This window comes from Planococcus citri, chromosome 1, assembly GCF_950023065.1.
Source record: "Planococcus citri chromosome 1, ihPlaCitr1.1, whole genome shotgun sequence".
Taxonomy (NCBI): domain Eukaryota; kingdom Metazoa; phylum Arthropoda; class Insecta; order Hemiptera; family Pseudococcidae; genus Planococcus; species Planococcus citri.
In genome coordinates, this window is record NC_088677.1 from 46,987,373 (window position 1) to 46,998,776 (window position 11,404).

The 11,404-nt window shown below is 32.4% G+C and overlaps 1 protein-coding gene across 3 annotated transcripts in view; it reads right to left on the reverse strand.

Moving 5' to 3' along the window:
- LOC135832332 (uncharacterized) overlaps positions 1–11,404 on the reverse strand; it is a 55,691-nt gene extending 44,287 nt beyond the window's left edge. The window contains exon 1 of one of the 3 annotated variants that reach the window (XM_065345510.1): positions 11,329–11,404. Coding sequence is in view for 1 of the 3 variants with exons in the window: in XM_065345509.1 (XP_065201581.1) it covers positions 8,218–8,247 (30 nt within the window). In the remaining 2 variants the exon portion in view is untranslated. The other 2 variants (XM_065345511.1, XM_065345509.1) reach the window with 2 other exon arrangements.

Below are 11,404 nucleotides of genomic sequence, written 5' to 3' on the forward strand. Positions count from 1 at the left end.
TCAAAAAACATTGAAATTTTAAACTTTCAAAACAGAAAAACTATAGGTACCTAACTCAAAATTTTTTACCGGCATCTCCACAAGAAAATACGCAGGCGCCTATATGCCTGAAAACAAAATCAAAAAATTACCACTGGTGCGAGCGTCAATAGAGGCCAACACTGAAGAACTCAGGCCTAGCTTTGAGGTGGGAAACCACTAGTGGAAGCTCGAAAATAAAATTCCCATGAGATACATCATCAACGCGATGCAGGCATAACACGCAATTGAAGTTAACCTGAGTAAGCGAGCATTATAGTACCTACCTACCCACCTACCTACCGATCTACCTACCTACCCAAGTACCTACCTACCTACTCAATATACATCTAGGTAGTTGTAAATAATTTTCACTCCATAAATTAGATATTAAGTATTACGTTTTTTCTTCAATTTTTCATATTCTAAATTATATTTACCAATGTACAATCATTTTAAATTTTTTATAAATTTATTGATTTTCAACTTTTCAGTTTTCACTTCTTTAGTTCCATTAGGTACTTGCTCCTTTTACTCAAGAAAGTGAATCCAGCGGATTGAGACTCCCGCCTTCCTCTCTACAATTTTACAAAAGAGTACCTACAATGCTCAACTAATATTTGGAATTGGAAAAATTCAAACTGCCTTTCACTGAATAGCCGTTCCAATTTTTCTACTCGGAAGCGGACCAAAAAATGTTTTGCACTCTAGTTTCAGCCAATAATGATTCAAAGAAGCGAGAGATGAACAATTTTTTTAAAATTTCAGTTCAAAAAGGGATAAGTAGATACAGTAGTTGATAGATTTTTTAATTCAGCTCGTTATTTTTGGTTCGAATCTGGAAGGTGGTTTGTTTGTTAATACATTTAGCCCTGAATACACGCTGCATTAAGTATTTTAAATACTCGGAAAAACTTCAACTTGTTAAAATTTGTTTTTTATTATTATAGGTACCTATCAATTAAACGGTTCGATTTCCGTAAGAAGCCCCCCAAACATGGGGAAAACATCTTACATTTCATTGATTAATGCTTCGGGAAACATTTAAAATAATTAAGCTCTTTAGTTCCATTTGACGTCATTATTATTATTTTTTACTAAAGAAATTATTCGAATTCCTGCATCACCTTAGGAAGCTGTTCTTTTTGTTCGGATTTCCCGTTTTCTTTTTCAACTTGAGAATGAAATCTTTTGCGACTTGAGAGTGCAGAGAAGTTCAAAAATGAATTTTATATTTAATCTACTTCGTTCGAGTTACCTGTAGTGTTGAAAAACGAGGAAAATTGTACGTTCAACTTTTAAATCAAAATGATTACGACGTAGGTACCAGCGAAATGTCTCGTTTTGTCATTTATACCTACTCTGCAGTTTGGTATTTCATACTATGTTAATAAATATTAAAACGTTACTCGTCTGTAATAAAAAGAAAAGCAACAGCTAGGTAAATTAGGCAGCTATGCATACCTACCTAGTTGTAAGTTGACGTTTACGTATAATCAAATGACAACAAAAGACGAGGTAACAGGGCCAATTCAAGTCAGTATGACGAAGACGTTACCTACGAGTGTACCTAAGATTTTATTCATTCGACAACGTCTACAAACGCTAAACACCTGAACATATACTTAGAAGCGGGCAAAATTAAGAAAAGTTCGTTCAAAAAGGACCGATGGGTATATTTCATAACCATCAAAAGCCAATAAGCCGAGGGAATTCATCTGATGTAAAATTCGCTGGTAAATTAAATTAGCGAATTCGGTTAAAATGAAGTTTCATGAACAGGCTTAGATAAGTATGGTATGAGCTGCTTTAAAACAGCAGCGCTGTACCTACTGATAAACCGCGAAATTTCCGCTTAAGGAATATTTTTGTTAAACCATTTAACGATGCTTCTAACACGTCCGAGGAATAACTTAGAGCCAATTAAAAGACAAGATAGTATTGTGTGTACATAAACTAAACGTAGGTAAATACAACACTACTGAAAAACATGCCGCCCCTTACCTATTCCTTTCTACATTGCAGAACCAAACGATGAGGCGCCATAACGTTGAATTATTTCATCATTTGCTAAATGTAAACGATATTAACCCAGTTTAACGTTTAATTTGATCTTACAATGAATTTTCAATGGCGGAAAAAAACTCTACCCTGATGTACGAGTACGAGATATAGTTAGGTGGGGTAAGTATACCCTACGAGTTGCTAGTGTAACTGTAAATTCCAACGAAAATATCCTCAAACAAAACAAAAAGAGCCAAATAAAAACAATAAAACAAATAGCTTTTTTAAAATAGAATTTAATCCGTTTCGCTCTCTCGAACCCTACTTTCAACTCCCCCTTCCTGTCATTCTGTTTCTTTTTAACCAGTAGTGAGTGGCCAGTGGGTGGCATGGTGAATTTGTACAGGGATGGTGCTGGTATCGAAGTATTGTTTTGAGCGTGGTAAACTAGGAATTATTTCTTCCACCGTCCACGGACCCCTCTTATATTTTCTCATCTCTTAACAAAAAAAAAAAGTCATAAAGAGCCTAAAGGATTTTCGAGTTTGACTTGACCACGAATAAGTATCATACCCACCTTCAAATTTGAAGATTTTTTTGAAGACATTTTTCAAACTGGTAATTCGACTTTTTATAACATTGAATGTTTTCTGAAATTTGCCGTCAAAAAATCGAAAAGTCAACTTGAGCACCCAAAATTTTTACTACAGGATTAGATAGGTATAGGTAGGTATTTTAAGGTTCAAGATGATATTTATGAAAAAATTCTAGGTGAATATTTTAATTTCCTGTACATAAGTGACTGGTAATAATGCATGAAAGAGCCCCCCTCCCCCAATAAAAACCCAACATCACTTTCGGTCCCTTCAAAAATTATTAGAATGGCGAACTCGCTGCCGGAGGCTTCAGAATTCAGAATGATCTTTTAAAAAGATTGTTTTTCGAAAGACTGCACAGATCCAATCGACTACATCTTATCTACGGAAACAACGTTTCTTTCCTTCTCTCCTCCATTCACCCTTTCCTTCCAAATCCCTTTGAGCATCGAAAAAATTGAACCATCGCAACATAATTTTATCAACAGAATGATAACGAAATAATCAACTACCTACTGTACGAGTATATACATACACCCCCAGTTTGCATACTCGTATACCATTATTTGGGTAGTATAAGTAAATCATACTTATGTAAGTACTGTATGATTCTCAGTGTATAGTTGAGAAACAATGAAGTAAATCACATCTATAAAATTCGTTCGTATTCATAGTAGGTATAGGTAATTGTGAAATTAAAGAAAAATAAATTTTAAGTGAATATGAAAATTGATCCACCGAACGAATGGTATCGACTGGAACAAATGACGGTAAAGTTTTTGAAGTGACTTATTCGATTTATTTGGCGGCCACTGCCAGCGTTGTTCTAAAATATTTTACATTATTTTCCGTTCCATTACATAAGATACCATGTCGTTCGAGTCATCTCGGCTGCTTGGTTCACATTTGGACACACGATTAGTTAAAAATGACCTGCCAGTTGTCACTTCTAATCTTTTTTTTCTTATTTTCTAGAGAAGAAACGCCGAGTTTCCGAAGGATTAAGCAATACTTTCCAGTTAAATTAATTTCCTGGTGTGGTATCGCTGCCGTATATTGTAGCAGCAATGGATTTTAGAAGACCGCAAAATTTATAATAAGTTTTCCCTTAAACAGCAAAACTTATCTCTGGGGATGAAATTTTTTAACTTTGGTTTTAAATGTCGTCTGGTATTGTATGTATTAGGTACTTGCAGTGTCCGTTCAATACGTAGATAGGTACCTAGGTAGCGATAACTAGGTACCTATACAACAATTTGATGTGAATTGTGAAGGGACAAAGGGGAAATTTGTAAATGGAAAGTTGATTTCAAGCATAAAATGTCATTCAATTTTCATAACCAGCTTGCTAAAGAAAATATGGGGAAAAAACGTATTTTCGAATTACATACCTAGTAATAAGCCTAATATATTCTCACATGTACATACAACTACTTAGTCCTTTTGAGGTTTGTACACTCGCAGAATAAATACACGATAAACAAAATAATATAATGTGTATGTTTATTCCATTTAATGAAAATACCAGGGTTGTGCCGTAGAATACACCATGTAGAATACATGGACATTCTACGCGTAGAATAGCACATGTAGAATAGCCTGGAAATAATGTAAAATGCGTAGAATGCGTAGAATATGCGTAGAATAGGTAAATGTGAAGACAATTTTTTTTTTCAAAAAACTTTATTTTTTCATTTTTTCCATCATTTATTTTATAATCAGGTTATCAGATTACATAATCAAAAAGAAGATTCACATTTCCAATTTAATTAGCTGAACAAAATAGTTGAACTTTCATTTTTCAAATCACATTTTTGATAAATAAACAATATTTTTGGCTTTCAGATGGGTGATTTTGTCTCATTCTACGCATTTTACATCGTATTTTACGCATTCTACACATTCTACGCCTATTCTACGCATTTTACACATTCTACATCAAATTTTACGCATTCTACACCAAAATGTAGAATAGGTTATTCTACGCGTAGATACCCAACCCTGGAAAATACTCAAATAGGTTTCTTATCTCGTCTAAAACACGCATCTCTGCTTTCCCAGTCCTTTAAAGGTGTTCCGATGAAACAAACACGAGTTAAGCATCGCACGTTAATAGAAAAAGACTACCGTATGATTTCGTTTGTATCCATGAAGTTGATAAGAAAACTTGCAACGATAACACCTGTTGCTGCTCTGGTAAGCCGAATGTAACATTTATTAGATAATTTAAGTAGATAATCCCCCTTTTTTTTTTTACCAAGTGCCATTTTTTTTTAGAGAAGCGAATTAGTACAAGTAGAATATAACTAGGTAAGTATATTATAAGTAGAACCTAACTACCTATTTTAAATTTTAAACATCCAAATCAAAACATGATTTTAAAATCTTTGGCTTATATGTAGTTACCCTCTATTTTTCTGCTAACAAATCGACTGACCGTACTTTCAAACATTTCTCGAGCCACCAGCAAGTTTTTGAGGCAATAATCACTTGCTGAGTTATATTTGTGAGATTTTTTGAAGACTGTAGGAATAATATTGTGAAACTGGAAATCCCAAAAATCTTTTGAGGGCTGCAAAACCAGCATTCAAGATCAGATCACCAATCGATTTCGAAGGTCATAAATAGTTTACTTATACCTATCCATAAACCAAATTTCAGCTTTCACATCTCAATTTGATCTAAGTTTGCTTCTATTTTTTTTGCGTGTGTGTGTAAAATACAGTTGATTAAAATTTTTCAAAATTCATCAAAAATTGAAAAATTGAATTCAGCTTCTGAAATTTGACTCATGATGCATTTCTAGACGATTCAAACAATTATCTAATAAGTACCCGCTACCGCCTACAGGTGCACCGATTGAAATTTCTGTAACGAGGATCTTTCAGTAATGCACAATTTTTAAATCACTGCCCTTCTTCATTCCCAAAACGCAAAATTTTGACAAATTAATGTATGTACTGGTACCCTATGCACCTGTAGATCAGTTTAAATTCAACATATGAGAGGCGTTTCGCGATATGGGTCCTTGTGGTGATTCGATGTTTTTTTTTTTTATTGGCAATTCCGACTTACTTTTTCACGAGAAATCGAATGGTGCAATCAGATTTCGCCTATCTCATCAACTTCTCGTTTAAAAATTACTTGGAACATGAATACTCAAAAACTCACATTTTTGGGAAATCGAAAAACAAAGTTTTTGTTTGTTTTTGATTTTTTTTTTTTTAAAAAAAAAGGTCGATGGAAAAATTATTTTATTGTTGTTACTTGTTAGCTATGTAAAATTTCATGCCGAATCCGAATTTCTCGGTATTTTTTTGCGGGGTAGTCTGTAACGTTGTGTAAATTCGCCTTTTCACCACAAGGTCCCTTTTCTAAATCACGGATATCAGGCGATGATGAACGAATTTCGTCAAAATTTCCCATCCAACCTATGCGCAAGACAACACTGCATCCAAAAATAAAAAAAAAAAAAATCGAAAAAATGGAAGCAATTCGATGTTTTCTCTCTCCTGAAAAAATCGAAATATCACTACAAGGGCCCTTATCGCAAAACCCCTCTCATATGTACTTATTTCATTGAACTCCCTAAAAAAAAGGAAACACGCCTAAAAAAATATATATTTTCATTTTTAAAACTTTTAAAAGCGACTTTCTATTTTAGTTCCTCCAAATTTTAGCGATCTATCCCGCATGCAAAATATTTATAGGTACAAATTTTCAAAGTAGTGGACAGTTATTGCGATGGCGATGCTCCGATGCTATAATGTTTGTTTCTTTAAATGTTTTGTAGAATCGTCTGAAGCCAAAAAAGAAAAACTCGGTGAAAACGATGAAATTCATTTTTGAAAAAACAATAAATTAAAGAAGCGCTGTAAAGCTCGAAAAATAGCCGCTAGATACTTTTTTTGGGCCTTATAAAAATCCGACATTTTGTTTTTTTATCAAGATCTTGACTTCCTGAGAAATATTAAAATAGGTAAAGGTGCGTTTTTAATTTAGTGGCCCAATGAAAATGTTTATGAAATTTCTATACAGTCATCAGCGTCACAATACCAATATCTGCTTACTTATTTACATCATTTACTCATGAGTTATGATTATGATCTTGTTAATTCAGGATAATATTAGCATATTATCAAAGAAAATTCATGTCGTCATTTTTTTCCTCAAGAACTTGGGTTCTGATTTATTCCTTCTCTTCCTGCCACTCCTTTTCATGTTTTTTTTTTTAAATCCCACTTCAATTTTTACGAATGTTACATACCTATGTATTAGTATTTTTCTCTATCCAGCTGTCTTATGGTCTCAGTGTTGCCATCTTCAGATACCTACCTATCAAAATTATAAGAAAAAAAATAGATAGGTCCACGGAAATTCTCAAAAGATGCTTTTTTTTTGTCAAAACATCAACCACCTTACTTATTACCGTAATTTTTAGCTGAAATTTCGAAAGTATATACCTACACAGATGAAAAGACATCGAACATTATGTTTTTTTTCGTATTATACAATTTTCGTTCAATTTTACGACACTTGAAATTTCTGGAGAAATTTTAAAACTCACTGAGGAGTCATCAGGAAGGTAAAATTGCGATTACTTTTAAGTTCATTTTTGGCCCTTCAAGAGCAATTTAAAAAACTCGCTGGAACCTCCAGAATGGTTCAAAACTAGTAGGTAGTTGATGATGTACCGGAATTCAATTGAAAGAAGTATTCACATTGGTTTACTTTGGTCAAAAAATTTTTATGATCTACTTCGTAAAAAAGTTTAAAAATTGTCTTTAAAACAGATTTTTTGAATTTTTGAAATTTTGAAAAATTCGCCAATATACTTCATAAATAAACTTTGGGACTTGAAATTTTGGTTACAGGGGTTTTAGGGCATGCTATTTTGATCTAGCTTGGTTTCGCTCAAATCAAAAAGTGCCAGTTTAAAAGGTTCCTTTTGTTATCATGTTAGGCGCGAATTAAACGAATTTGAAAGGCGTAAAGTTTCATCATTAGTTGATTAGTGATTACTTTTGCAGTAGGCTGCAACAATTTTTATGCTAAAGGTGAAAAAAAATCAGCTACACAAAACATACTTTTTAATTTTTAAGATGCTCCCTTGAAAAAATATCTAAAAACTGATGAAAATTTCGCATTCCAGCCAACGAAAATTTTCTTTTCTTAGCAATAAATTCGTCCTCATTTCCAATAGGTACCTAGCCTACCTACCTCATAAAAAAATCATTTTTTCGAGTTTTTTGTTGTTGAATCACTTTACTTAAATCTAAAAAGACATCAAAAAACTGCAATGTACATATGTACCTACGTAAACGTATCCAAATGTACCCCGCATTCCCGGATTTTTTTTTTTTTAAATCCAACTTTCATTACCTCGTAGAAATAAAATAGAACATAGAACGTAAATTCAATTAAATTTCTTCGCCAAACAAATTAAATACCTACCATCAACTACCTAATGCCTAAAACCGAGTACCTACATCTAACTAAGTACTAGTATTTATACTGGAAAACACCGGTAGCTAATCATAGCTCACTCCGAATAAGTATATGTGAGTTGAAAATAAAGAAATACATTTCACTTTATTACCTGCACGTTGGTAGGTACTTGACTTGTCATCTAACAGCAAAAAGTAATCCACAAAAGTAGCTATTACGAAAATTCAAAACCAACAAGAAATTATTTTAAAACAACGTCGTTTTCGCAGCTATTCTCATTAACATTAACGCGACGTTATCGAAACGAAGAAAAAAACCACCGAAACTACATAATAGAATTTATCGCATCAACACGAGATTAATTTGATTAACAACAAAAATGACTCGAGTCGTCAGGTCCCACGTCCCAATGAGAGTTGATCGTATGCAGGTAGAATAGAACACCGCAACTACTTACTATTACTATGTCGTTCTCGTTAAGAAGAAGAAGAAGAAGAAGATGGTGAAGGGGGAGGAGAAGGGACAAAAAACCTCTTGAAAATTCGCAATTGATGTATTTACCCACAAAAAAGCGAGAAAATTTTTTAAAATTTTGTCAAGTTACTCGCCTTAATTTGAATTAAATTTAAAGATACGCAATTGTCATGCACACGTAATGAATAATTAGGTAACGAGTACCTAATTAATTTATATACCGACCGACGAGACGATCTCGCAACAAAATAAAATTTAAACGATCTGACTATCACTTCAAAAAAAAAAAAATTGCATACAAAGGCTTTCCGACGATCATTATAAAAAGTAATATAAATAGAGAATATACATGTAAGTCTTCAATTATTATTAAAAACATGAAAAACTTTGATGAAACGAAAGTGCAAAAAGTTCACAATGAAAAATTTAGATTCAACTTGAATGCTTTTTGCAACATCAACCGCTTATAATCACCTACGGCCTTTTTTCTTTTCACAAAGCTATGCTGGGGTAATATGTAGATAGGTAGGTACTACCTATTTACTTTATATAAATTAATGCATTGTTAAAAACTGCTCTTCACGTAGGTAGGTACTAAGTAAAATTACAACACGTTATTTTTTCTAAATGATCTGACTCATGTTCCGTTTCGTAGATAGGTAATTTTTTCACAACTTCTACATGAAATGAATTTCAAAATTAGTATTTGAAATTTATTAATCGACGAAATGTTTCAGTGTAAGTAAGTGAAAAACTAACCTTTGTTGGCCTACACTACGAATATTTTCAAAAGGTAAAGATCCGAAGTAAATACCCTTTGAAATTTTAATTCCAGCTACGCTAGTTTGTTTTTTGAAATAGGTATAGCTATTTGTAGATACAAAGTTCACGATATGTTTTCTGTTGAGAAATTATCGCACCAATGATTTCGATGAAATATCATTTCAACTTGACCTAAGATCTTTTCAGTTCATTTTGTGTATCAGCTAAAATTTCGATATGCTTATTAATTTTCTATGGTTCATGGTTTTTACACACAGCTATTGAACTTGTTCTCAAACACGAGTAATGCATCTAGAATTTGATTTTTCTTAACGTAATTAAAAGAGAATGTGAGAATTATATACTCACGATCTGGAGCGGTGTATATAGCATCTCAATAACACACACTGATTAAAACAACACTAATATCTACTTATGATGTGATTTTTTAATACATCGGTACCTGGGTAGGTAATCCTAAACGAATCTTCGCAACTACCTACACTATTGTTACATAATTATTCCATTCAAAATCAAAATCAGTCAACCATGTTGTCCATGTTGACGAGACGTATAGAAATGAAAAAGTCAACGTGCTTACAGCCAGAACCAATTAAAGTTTTAGAAAAAATAATATTCATCGTAAGAACGCAGTGTGTGAAAAAATTGGAAAAAATCAATCATTGAATTAATTCTGATTGTTAAGAGGTCTACTCCACAACAAATTGATCTATCAACAATCACAATCGATACCGTACCTTGGCAACAGGTCATTACAATGCCGAAAAGCTGACTAGCGATAAGGTAGCCCACTTATATTTCAACTGCAAGTTTTATAATTTAATTGTCATATTTCTATCCGTTGAGTAAAGTAAAATAGCGTGCGAATATACCTATACCTAACGATTAATAATTAATCACTCTTTATGAAGAATTCGAACAGAGAAACTCATTGATAGATCTACATTGATTTCCCAATTTTATTTGAAGGATCGTAGGTATTTTAATTATCCATAGGTAGGCATTGATATATGCCCATACGAGTACGTGAATTTGAAACGGAGTTGAACCCTGTTTTCAAAAACTATAATAATTTCCATCTGAATGAATATTTTTAACCGATTTATATTCAAAACACATAATTAGAAATCTTTGGTTTAATGCCCAGAAATTTTATTTACTGTAAACACAACGTATATGAACGGGGAAACAGCAGTTGAGAAATACTTCAGAGTTTTCTTCGATAATTTACGCTTCATTGACTTCATAAATAACAAATCATCTTTCAAGTTGAAAATTTCGTAAAATGCAAATTGTCCATCAATTAATTAAATTGAATAATATACCAATACCACAACGTATTATATTAATTGATTGAAATATTTATATTACATATAAAATCTTGGAGAAAATTATTTTTTAAAATAATAAAATTAAACGCAGTTACTACGTGACTGATGAAAAAAAATCAGGGTAGGTTCTGTTGCGAGATGAATCTCGCAAATTATGATCAACTTGGTTACACTTTACGTTCAACAACAAAATATGTTTCACGAAATCCATTTAAAAATGAAGAAAATAAAAAATGTTGATTATTAAATCATTAAATAAAATCTGTGATGAAATAATACGATACATGGTGCGGTGTTTAGTGTTTACAGAGGTTTTTTTTTTTTGTTAAAAATCTTTGATTTCTGTAAGTAAAGCAATCTCAATACTACCAATAAATTTCATAAGTTGATTATTCTTTGAATACATCTATTCTTCACTTTTAACAACTGATATTTTTAAGCAACTCAACGTATTTTCTTTAATTGCAAATAAAAATTATCTAACACGTATTGCAAATGTGGAAAAATTCCCTTACCTTTTTTAAAGGCAGCGATCCTGAATTAAAGAAAACTCAAGCAAATAAAAGCATCAACAATTTTTGCACGATATGAAAATAATTTTTCGATGTAATGTAATTCATTTATTTTTGCGTAAGATTCAAAATGCCAGCAAATCTATTAAAATGCTGCATTACCTGTACGCTGAAGCGGTAGAATACCGTTGCACCTAAAGGAAACTTGTAAGGTTAGTGTAACAAGTCTGACACGAAA